Consider the following 10,878-nt stretch of genomic DNA (forward strand, 5'->3'; position numbering starts at 1 on the left):
ATGCGTTCTCACTGGTGTGTAAATAAACTCCGACTGGAAGACGAAGGAAAAAAAACTAAACATAAACATTTTAACCTGTGACGCGTTGTTACCACGGCACACTCTACTGTAGTTCTTCGAAGGAGGCCGCACAGCTACAAGCAGCTCGGCTGAACATCTTACCTGCTGCGCTGTTCATACCATGGGGCCAACACTGCAGTCAAAACCAGCTGCAAAGCCCGCCGTCAAACGTCGCACCAGGACAAAGAAAGAAGTGAAGGTATGACACCTAGCGACCACCGCGCATTGTTGCCAGGTCGGCTGCACTAGTGCCCGCTGATGCCGTCATAGCTCACTTATTTGGTCATTAGCTGCTAACACAGAGGCTCCTAAACAACATATAGCAGTAGTTCTGGTGTAGTTTCTACAGCAAATTTTTGTTTTTTACATGTTGCAATTAAAGCAAAAAGCAAGAGGAGACAATGTGTCGCCATGTAGTTGTTCTTTAATCTGAGCCAAAAATTAAAAATAAACAGAGGAACCCCGGTCTGTTTCACACTGTGTGCTGAGCAAACTGGGAGGTCATCAGCATAAAGTTGTTTTTGGTTTTTTTAATGGAAGTTTGACTAAATTAGGTAGGCAAACTTCCGCCATGTTGCTCTCTGTCGACCGAAAACACCTTGTCAACAGGTGTTGCTCATCGGATGTGACGTCACTGATTGGGATTTGAACGGAAGGCGACATGAAAGACCCTCATCTTTTTCATTGACTGTAGAAAACGTCTACATTTTCTTACCTCAGTGCTCATGACACATTTCATATTTCGGGCCATATTTAAATTCACAACACAGCGACAATGTTACAACATATTGTCCCTTTGTGTGTATGTGTGTTGTTTTTTTTATTAAAAACACCTTAATAGTAAAGGACAGAAAGTTTGATAACAACTGAAACATGACCCCCCCAAAAAGTACCATATTTTACAAGATTCATGAAGTTATCATTATATGGGGTGTGTAGCTCCACTGTGTAGTAGCTGAAGTGAACGCAACCCGGTTTAACCCTGGAAGGAGACAAATCCCTTCCAGGGTTTTTAAATCAAGAATGACACCTGGTGTAAAAATCTGCCAAATCAAACACTAGGAACAACCTGCTGTGCTGATGACTTGTGAACAAGGGACATGGTAACTCTAAAAACTGCGGCTATGTCTTATATTAAGCTTGTAGTGTGTAGCAAGTAAAACAGCTTCTTGTAGTATTGTATTGAATAACACTGAAGAAATACTCTCATTACCAAAATACACAATGAAATCCTAAAAGTCTTCTAATATTTACAAATAATTTGTGGAAAATGGAATTACAGCCCTTTATATGTGATTTCATTTTTTCTTACAGAGATTTGCAAACCATTAACATCCTGTAACAAGTCATATTATTAGTTGAGACCTTTCGCACAAACTGAGGTAAATTACAAAACAGTAGCAGCTTGAACATTAAAAACCATCCTCATACTACCTGGAAGAGAATAATAGTTTGTCATTGCTTTCCAATCATACATGAACCAGTGATAAAAAAAAACAAAACAGTTAAAATTAGTCCTTTTACATGCACAGCACCAAGAAACCAGCACTATGACAGTGAATTGGTTCATATAAAATTCAGTTACACTTTTAATATCAGTTTGTTTAGGAGCTGCTTGTGCTAGGCTGCTTATTAGTGAAGGAAGCGGCTCAGGTCCTCACGAATCTCAGCCTCATCCCAGGGTCCATGAATGTTGTCTTTGTGCCTCTGCAGCCTGACAAGCAGGAAAGGACAGAGCAGTGTTACACTTGCTAAAGCCAGGGTTAAGAGCACAGCTCCACCCAGCGTCTGAGACCCCAGACCTACTATCCCTCCAATGCAAACTCCCATGCACACCCCAGTAAAATGGCCAGGGGCATTCTCCCTCAGCGTCTGCAGCAGGCAGGGCCACAGAGCAAACACCAGCAGGGCGCAGCTTAGCATGGCGAAAGTGTGCAGAGCTCCGGGTAACCTAGAGGCTAGGCACACCGAGGCAAACAGAGCTGCATTTAAAGAGAGGCTTCCAGGAGGCGATGGCTGGGCGTAAGGAAACGACACCAAATGGGCCAGCAGCATCAAAGCAGACATGGCGTACACAGTGTCTGTACTCACAGACTCTGTTAGTGTCTTAAGAACTGGCGAGAAGCCAAAGGTGAAGGAAAGGAAAATGGCTGCACTCTGTAAATCGGCCAGATGAGTGCGGGGTTCACCACATGATTCAACGCGAGATGTCAAGGCTTGATGAAGTCCATAACCCAGTAGGGCACAGATGAGGCTGGACCACAGCAACGTCTCAGGCAGCAGCAGACCCTGTGAAGAAAGTAGAGCTCTTTAATAACCCGCTCCATTTGGTAAAGACACTTTGTGCTTCAAAGATTGGGGGGGGGGGGACCCAAAGCAGTACCTGCTCCATGTAGAGCCAGAGGGTGATAAAAATGGCCACACAAGACAGCTGCTGTCCTACAAATCCAGCTTCCTTCACTACAGCCCAGTAACGGTACTGCCGGATGCCCTCGTTCCTGCGTAACTCCTCCAAGAACCGCTGGTCTACGTAGTTATCTGGAAAAGGCTGGCGTTCCCACAGCACCTTACGCCATGGCACAGCTGGACCTGGGGCACCATCTGGCCCCATCACCCTGATTTCAACACACAAAACACAGACGGTGGAGAGTTTGAGACCAGCAGGGGTGTTTTATCCACTACTTAAATGATCTGTCATACCTGCAATCTTTGTTATGTGGTTTTCATTATTTGTGGTTTCCTCGTAGTCTTTTGCACTGCTTACCCAGTAATGTCCCATTATAAACACATTATGTTTCTGAATATTGCACGACTGGAAAGCCCTTTGGTTAAAGTTACTACCGTTTTGTGACATGACTTGACTCAAAGTGGCTAGGGAAATTTATCATTATTTTACTAAACATATTAAGCCTTACAGACAAGGCTTAAAGTAGCAGGCCAACCAGGGTCCTTTTCTGGGTTCATAAAAAGACTTCAAAAGCTCTAAAGCTGATATAATATTATGTTGTTTTTAGGTAGTTCACCCACAGCTCTGTTACCCAAACAAATGTTGGATCTGAACAACATCTGAAGCGTTTTCTTTGCTGTCAAGTCTGAGTCTGTCTATTATAAAACTACTGGTTCTTCCGGTTTAAAAAAGGGACAATAAGCCCGCGCATCTCCGGTACGCACGAGTGTAAAAACAATAATGTGCTGAGTTAACTGAAATACCTACAAAAATATTTCTTAGGTGTTTTCCACCTACCTGGAATATGGTTTTACTCAGCGCCGATGCTACAATCTCATCCTGACAGTATCCCGGAAGTAAAGCGCTTTAGCTGCAGCGACCTCTTGGAGAACTCTGTTCTTCTTCTTCTGGCGCTCTCTGAAGTAGCTACACTGGCGTGCTGCTGCCCTCTACTGTCTGCTGGTCAGACTCTTCTTGACATTTTTACATGTCATTAATACAGTCCAAGACCTCTTATTATATATATTGTACGATATAATAATAATAATAATAATAATAATAATAATAATAATAATAATAATAATAATAATAATAATAATAATAATAATAATAATAATAATATGATGGATCCACCTAAATGAGGAAAAAAAAAATTATAATCAAGCAAGGTGTAAAGAATAAATACAGTTTATTTACCTCTGCTCTCAGGTATTTAATCAACCTCTGAAGTGAGTATTTGCTTCAGTGGTTGTTTCTAGTTATTACTTGGATATTTTACATTCACAGCCAGCCCACTGAACATATTTGGGAGTGAGCTAGGAATGTGGAGATTTAGCTCATCCCACAACCTGGGATTTCTCTTTCTACTTATTTCAGGGAAGTAAGAACTCCTCTTCCACCTTTCCCCACATATCCTGACTCAGTTCTTTAACAAAATTGTTTATACCAGATTGGCATCATGAAAGTCTGCATGCTAAATGTTTCCCTCTACTCCCATGTGTACTGGTACTAACATCATTAGAATTGCCTATTGTATACAGTATGATAAATGTTCGTATATGAAATCTGGGTTTGGATATAGTTTTCTCTTGCTCTCTTCATGAATGTGAGTGCATCTTTGCAGGGAACCTTACGATCTGATATAATAATCTGTGGTTAGCATGCCACGCGCCTGTGCTGAAAATGAAATTGTAGATCTGTGTATGAATTTCATCTGCGTTCACCAGTCTGAAAGGGTATGCCCCTTGATTTTGATTTTTTTTTAATATGTCAGGATTCAAAAGTCAACTTTGGTATCTGTGAATAACCGTGCTTTGTTTGAAAAGCACATTGGCGCTGTCTGTCCACTTTATGACAGTACCTTTTTTTCTTTTGCAAGTTGCCTGTGCTGAACATACGTAGCCCATTCTGTGCTGAAGTTATAAGACCAAACCCACAGACCGAAGTGGCTTCAAAAAGGTAATCAGGCATTTTAAAGTTCTAGGAAAATATTCTTAGAGTGGCAATAGTTTATGTCAATTTTAAAATTGTTTGTCTTGTTGATTGTGATATTAATCAATACGCTCATCTGTATCGTGATAATAACAGCTTCTCAAAGTGTAGACCACAGCCCCATGTCTCCCTGACAACAGCTCAGGCAGCCAGCAGTCATGTCAGCTCCAGCTCGGGGTCAAAGGAGCCACAAACGCCGACCACCACGGTAAATTCTGCCAACACAAAGAAACCCTGGAAAAGAACATTTAATTCCCAACAAGGTTTCTACATTCTCTACTCTTCCACTTTCCACTAAATTCATGTTGTTGTATTATTACTTTATGATTTAATCTTTGCCACATCTGTTCTATATTTGACTTTACAGAGGAAATCATTTCATAACGGTGTTTCCATGAGTACCCGGTCGTGCATACAGGGTGTGATAGGCCCGTAAGTATCATGAAACGTGATATTTTGTGGATTGACTAAAGCAAGTAAGTCGCAGTAACGTTTTCATTCTGCTTCTTCCCACCGTGTTACATTCACTGTACTTTGGAAGGGCCTGTGTTACTACACTACAAGAATGTCTGATCATCACATCTCTGCACCACCGCACCACGAAGGACATGTTAGAAGCCAAGCAGCTTCACGGCAGGGTAAATTATCCTTACAGATACCCTAGGTATTCTACAAGCATCTGCATAACTGGTTTATACACCCCGCTCATATGCAGTAAAACCAGGCTTGTTACTGTATGCACAAACATGTCGAAATGATTGTAAAAGAAGGTCTATTCATAACGCTGTTTCAAAAAAAGGTTTGGATGCTTTGGAAAAAGATGATATTTACAACATATCAAATGCTCCAAGTGAGAATCTTAAATTGTTTTTTTTTTTTTAATATATATATAAATAAATATTAAGTTGATTTGTTGCATTTTAACTTCCATAATTATCGAAACTGTTGTAAATTTGTATTTTTCTTTTTTTGGTGACTGGTCTGGACTGCTGGTTGCCATGTAGCTACTATAATACAGCCAGAACATGGTTTGCATTGTCTTACTGACCTAAGGAAGCCTTCTCTGAAACAGACATCATCTAGATGGCAGCATTTGTTGTGTGCCAAAATCTGTTTAGCAGATGCACAAGTTGTCCTTGCTGTATGCATGACCGCCCCTATATACTGTCACAGATGCTGGTATTTTTAACAGTACAGTGAGATTAAGCCAGATGGTCTTCTTTAGCCTGAAGAATACACCAACCAAGAAAAAGATCAAATAAAATTTTGAATGATTTGATAACAGCTCAGTTATCATTTAGCCAGGAAGTCTTACGTTTTTAAATCTCTTTTTCTTAAATGTCCTGGGCCAAGAGAGGCAGCACACCTTGTACGGTTGCATGCAGTAGTTTTTCAAAGTATTCCTAAGCCTATTGAAACACTTGACACTTCTCTACGGGATGCTCTTTTTTTTTAAAAATACCCATCCCTATTACTAATAAACCTAATTACCTGTGGGAACATTTCACCAGATGTTGCCCTTGTCTCACCTTTTTTGAAAGATGTTACTGTCATTAGCATATGCTAACCAAAAAAAATAAAATTTCTCACTTTGAGCATCGAATATAATGGCTTTGCATTGATGACAAAGATAATTTCTGTTTTTAAATCTACATTTGAATCACAGTATCACACTCTTTGGGGGGGAATATAACAACAGAATGCAGAGGTCAGAAAAAAGGTGAAGCTGTTTAATCTGCAGAAATTTTCAACTGCAGGATATTAGCTAAATAAATATGATGCCACTTTCCCTCTTCTCCCACTGCTGTTTTATGACAGAAAACATTTCTCAAAGACAATGAAGCTGTAGACACAAACTTTTATTACTCAGTAACATAGAAATACTTTAAAAAAAAAAAAAACGTTGTTCTTTTGTTTTTGTAGAATTCTGAAAGCATGTTAAAAATTGATCAAAAAATATTTTTTATTACCAATACATCACTTATTAGAATCCAGACATACAGTATGTAAATACCAGTGACAGCAACCATACATGAGAATAAGGAAAAGCACTGAAACTGAGGCAGATGATGACCATTTCTCACAACCAGACATCCAATATTATTACAGGCATCCAAAGAATTTGTGATTGACATATGCACATACCGTGTGGCAAAATGTTATAACTGTAAACCAATTAGTCTACTCAGTTTGGTTTTATTCACTTCTAACAAAAGATAGTGTAAATCACAAAGGCATAAACTCACTGTATGATCTTCACCTTACAGCACAAGGCAAAAATCAGAAGACTGCAACATGAAGCATCGAGCCAAGGTAGTGAGCAGCCAGGGTTCCACAGTGGAGATGAATAAACATCAATAAAAACTACAACCGCAGTAGCAGTTTAATACAATACAAGTAACAGGTAACAAACTGGTGTTATTCCAACCGTGTAGACTGTGGACCCATTTTTGTTTGCCAAAATGGGGTTCTGTGGGATCTGAGGCAGTGCAAGGACCTGGAAAAGTATGTTGAAAAGAGGAAAAAAACAAACAAACAAACAAAAAAACAAAACCACAAGGCAAAGGATAGTTTATGCATATTAAACCAACCAGTGCATTGAAGTAGTGGCAATGACCTTCCAGATGTCACTCAGATAGAAATAGACTTCTGTCACAGGAGAGACGGGCAGGCTCAACATCTTCACACAGTAGGTGGCTGTAAGTAGACACCCAGCAGCAGCAGACAGGCTTCACAGCGGCGGCGCTGGCTGGCAGCCATTCAGGCCACAAGTCCACAAATCATGGCAGAGGAGAGTGGGGCAGTAGTTATAAAGAGATTTGGAGATGGCCCGTTTCCTTCTCTTGCGGTCTTTTGGGTGCCAAAGAGCAGCATTGCAGTGCAGCCCTGTATTTTCAGTATTGGCATGAAGGGGAATATGTGGCTGAATTGTAACAACATAAATATTTGTGGCAATAAGAAAAGTATTCAAAGGCCTCACCAATAGGCAAAAGGCTGGGAGCGAAATCCAAATGAATAAGGCATCTTATAGTAAGGGGAAGACACACTAACAGACTGGCAGCACCTCTCACTCCTATCTGACAGAAATAACAGGCCCCAGACCATTCCTTCATCTAGTTTAGCTTAACCTATGTTGAAATTAATTTTTTTTTTAAAAAAAGGAAGGAAAAAAAGAAGACATTTTTGCATTTGGCCTGGCTCCATTAGAAAAATAGTTGCATTGTAAATGTGCTTCTATCACTGATGAACTACAGCAGTTGGGGGGACCTATCAAACAAGATGCATGTTTTTTCAAGAAAGACAGAGCTAGGTTGTATGTAAAGTTGAGAGTCATAAGTTTTTCCAAACCTGGGGTTTCCTTCAAGCTGCAACGACTTAAAAGACCAGAGCAACAACTGTGGTAAATTGCCTCTTTATCATTGTGTGTGTAAGTGTGCATATATATATATATAATATCCTTGATTAAAAGTCACAAAAGGGGAAATCAGCTGAAAAAATCCATAAGGTTTTTGTGGGCAACTGTGTCAGTCTCTCTGTTTCACTCCATTTCAGGTTGTGTTATGTTCGAATTTTCCGTTTATCTTCAAACAGCGAGCGGACTAGGTAGACCTGAACCCCCGAGACCAGAACCATAGCAATGAGATTGACCACTGACCAAAAGTTCACCCTTTCAAAGTTACTCTCCTGGATGTTTCGGTCACGAGCCTCGAACGCTCGCAGAAGCGTCTGGATCTGAGAGCTTTTTCCCAGCCGAGCCTTCACATTGTTGATGGTGTCCTGAAGGAGAGGAGAAAAGCAGGTCATACTGAGGGAATCTGAGAAGAAAGCTAATAGATCCACTGTACTCTTTATGTCAATTTTATGGTCTGTATGGTCTGTATTTGTATAGCGCTTTTCTAGTCCCTAAGGACCCCAAAGCGCTTTACACAACCTGTCATCCACCCATTCACACACACATTCATACACTGGTGATGGCAAGCTACAATGTAGCCACAGCCACCCTGGGGCGCACTGACAGAGGCGAGGCTGCCGGACACTGGCGCCACCGGGCCCTCTGACCACCACCAGTAGGCAACGGGTGAAGTGTCTTGCCCAAGGACACAACGACCGAGACTGTCCAAGCCGGGGCTCGAACCGGCAACCTTCCGATTACAAGGCGAACTCCCAACTCTTGAGCCACGATCGCCCCTTTTACTTGACCAATGTTAAACAAAAACAAAGCAGGTAATCAGAGTGAGTCTGAAATGGTGTTCCTTCCTCCTTGAAAAAACTACTTCCTCAACAGCTGGGGGACAAATTTCCTACCTCTTACCAAGATGACAAGGCTATGTGACTTATGCCACAAATTTAGGCTATTTTTAGCAAATGAGTGGTGCAAGCTGAAACAATTGGCCGCCCTCAGCCAGTAGGTGAGAGTTCATGACATTGTCCTTTCTTGTGACACACTTCGTGTAACTTTACATGTTGGTGATGGATTATGTGCTATTTTGTTGGCAGTGTGTTCGGTCACTTTGCACCCCCCGTGTCATCCTGGATGATCCTCTGAAATATCTCAGGCAACAGAGGGACAAAGTCTAAAAATGCAAGTGGGAATAAAACCAACACACTCTGAATCTAATTTAACCACCTACCATCTATCAGTGCTATTAAGGTTTAAAGCTCACACATTCAAATCTATTAAAACGACAGGTTTGGAATGTGTTGAATTTATTCAAACAAGACCAACTCTCACCATAATGTCTTCCAGCTTCATGTCCAGGATGTCTGTTCCCTGGACGTACTCCTTCCAGTCATCTGGGTCTTCATCTGTATCCATGTTGTCCAGGATCAACTCGAAGAAGATGAGCTTCTCAGAGACTGAGCTGAACGTGTTGTCAAAGCAGAACATGTAGTCTCCCTCCTCAGTGTCTATGCTGGAAGAAAGCACAAGCAGTAAGATCTTCCCCCAAACACCTGAGTTATTAATGTCAGTTTTTAAATAGAAGATCGGAGCTACTTACGTGTGGACACCATCAGACTTGTGGTAGTCACTGAATAGCATTTGGCCCGATGGAGAGAAGACAGTGAAGTCTACATCAAGGCCTGCACCATCTAACACCTGCGGATGGAAGCATTCATATCAGCCCTCAACCCCTGAGAAATTCACATCTGTTGTGGCTTACTAATGCTTGTTTTAACACATGAGATGTCAGGAATATTGTTTTTTTTGTAAGGAGTCTGACATTTATGCAGCTAAATAACAAATTAAAACTCTGTGACGTCACACAGGAAGAATAGATTCCGATTCTCTGCGTAACCTGCACACTGACCTGCAAAACAGGTTCCCAACAATATGAAAATCAAGGTGTGAACCAATTTACTTGTTGCTTCTTTTGCTCTGGATTTAAAACAGTAGTAAACGAGTGTAGGCTGCATGTGGTTTGAATGATGTAACTGAAGAAAGTATTCGCATCCTGTACTGAAGTAAAAGTACAAATGCAACACTTTTAAATGTACTCCGTTACAAGTAAAAATAGCTACTATCGAAATCATTACATTATACTTAAAGTTTTAAAAGCATCACCCAAATTTTAATGTAACAGTTAAGTTTTACTGCTGTATCTGGTTTAAGTGGACTCCATTTGAGCTCTTTTTAAAATTCAACTATTTTCTGAACATTGCGAATATAATACTGAGAAATACCTTTAGAATTTCTGGCACCCAGTAAAATGATTATTTTTATATCTCTACGCCTTTACTTGTATGGACTGCTCGGTAGCTTAACTGATAAAATAATCATTAGTCAAATAAAAGCTGTAAAGCAAATAGCTACCAGTAAAACACTTCGAAATAAAAGTAGAACATTAGTTAGATATAGAAAGCATAAATACCTTAAACGTGTACCTGGCTAAATTGCCTTAATTATATTCCATTATTGGAATAAGTACCACAACTAAAGATCTAATCAACAGGTTTCACAAGTGTAATATGTCAACGCTGATTTGATTTGGCAGATAGCAGTGTGAAGTTTTGGGTTGACCAGCTAACCCCATACAAACCCCAAAACAACATCCCTATTTTATGAGGCTTTATGACCTGATATTCAATCTCCAGTGAGGCATCATTCTTCATGGTCTGGTAGAAGCACTCCTTTCGACCGGCGGGCAGAGTGAACGTGAAGTCGCTGTCAAGAGACTGAGAGAAGGCAGCCAGCACCACTAACCTCTCCGAGACCAGTGAGACAAACACGGACAGGACACACAAAAATAGCCGGACCATCTTCATGGTCAAAGCCATGACCCTAAAAGTCCCAAAGACCCAGAAATGTGATTAAAGAGGCCGGTCAGTCAGCGGCTGTTAGCTACCTTCGCCCGAAGTTGACTTCTAGTTGAAATGTTCTG

The 10,878-nt window shown here is 40.8% G+C and overlaps 3 protein-coding genes across 4 annotated transcripts; 1 reads left to right on the plus strand and 2 right to left on the minus strand.

Annotated features, from left to right (window-relative positions):
- Positions 1–51: 51 nt before the first annotated feature.
- Positions 52–6,921, plus strand: LOC147301172 (uncharacterized). Of its 2 annotated transcripts, none has more exons than XM_086283018.1 (6): positions 52–259; positions 4,386–4,465; positions 4,595–4,706; positions 4,866–4,930; positions 5,040–5,162; positions 6,766–6,918. In XM_086283018.1, exons 1-6 carry the CDS (start codon positions 182–184, stop codon positions 6,857–6,859), a joined length of 552 nt encoding a protein of 183 aa, XP_086139144.1. In that variant the 5' UTR covers positions 52–181; the 3' UTR covers positions 6,860–6,918. The 2 variants fall into 2 exon arrangements, with proteins under 2 accessions (XP_086139144.1, XP_086139145.1); XM_086283019.1 differs by having other exon boundaries at positions 53–259; positions 5,040–5,136; positions 6,766–6,921.
- On the minus strand, positions 467–3,433 carry pigc (phosphatidylinositol glycan anchor biosynthesis, class C). Its single transcript, XM_086283016.1, has 3 exons — positions 3,305–3,433; positions 2,444–2,675; positions 467–2,349 (listed from the first exon to the last, which is right to left on the minus strand). The coding sequence occupies exons 2-3, from the start codon at positions 2,669–2,671 to the stop codon at positions 1,693–1,695; spliced, it is 885 nt and encodes a 294-aa protein (XP_086139142.1). The 5' UTR covers positions 2,672–2,675; positions 3,305–3,433; the 3' UTR covers positions 467–1,692.
- Positions 6,343–10,878, minus strand: tmed5 (transmembrane p24 trafficking protein 5). The gene is made up of 4 exons (XM_086283017.1): positions 10,574–10,878; positions 9,499–9,596; positions 9,231–9,411; positions 6,343–8,275 (listed from the first exon to the last, which is right to left on the minus strand). The coding sequence occupies exons 1-4, from the start codon at positions 10,772–10,774 to the stop codon at positions 8,057–8,059; spliced, it is 699 nt and encodes a 232-aa protein (XP_086139143.1). The 5' UTR covers positions 10,775–10,878; the 3' UTR covers positions 6,343–8,056.

This window comes from Aulonocara sp. 'chitande type north' Nkhata Bay, linkage group LG23 (assembly GCF_057382095.1).
Source record: "Aulonocara sp. 'chitande type north' Nkhata Bay isolate Kocher_YH1m ecotype deep benthic linkage group LG23, A_spYH_male_GT1.1, whole genome shotgun sequence".
NCBI lineage: Eukaryota > Metazoa > Chordata > Actinopteri > Cichliformes > Cichlidae > Aulonocara > Aulonocara sp. 'chitande type north' Nkhata Bay.

What these genes read in the sequence shown, in the direction of transcription:
- pigc (XM_086283016.1), bottom strand. Translation starts at nt 2,671, where the DNA reads ATGGGGCCAGATGGTGCCCCAGGTCCAGCTGTGCCATGGCGTAAGGTG. An exon ending in TCTGGCTCTACATGGAGCAG is followed by an intron (nt 2,350 to 2,443) that starts GTACTGCTTTGG and finishes CTTTCTTCACAG; the next exon opens with GGTCTGCTGCTGCCTGAGAC.
- tmed5 (XM_086283017.1), bottom strand. Translation starts at nt 10,774, where the DNA reads ATGGCTTTGACCATGAAGATGGTCCGGCTATTTTTGTGTGTCCTGTCC. An exon ending in AAGTCTGATGGTGTCCACAC is followed by an intron (nt 9,412 to 9,498) that starts GTAAGTAGCTCC and finishes GCTTTCTTCCAG; the next exon opens with CATAGACACTGAGGAGGGAG. An exon ending in TGAAGCTGGAAGACATTATG is followed by an intron (nt 8,276 to 9,230) that starts GTGAGAGTTGGT and finishes CCTCTCCTTCAG; the next exon opens with GACACCATCAACAATGTGAA.
- LOC147301172 (XM_086283018.1), top strand. Translation starts at nt 182, where the DNA reads ATGGGGCCAACACTGCAGTCAAAACCAGCTGCAAAGCCCGCCGTCAAA. An exon ending in GGACAAAGAAAGAAGTGAAG is followed by an intron (nt 260 to 4,385) that starts GTATGACACCTA and finishes TTCTTTTGCAAG; the next exon opens with TTGCCTGTGCTGAACATACG. An exon ending in CACAAACGCCGACCACCACG is followed by an intron (nt 4,707 to 4,865) that starts GTAAATTCTGCC and finishes TTGACTTTACAG; the next exon opens with AGGAAATCATTTCATAACGG.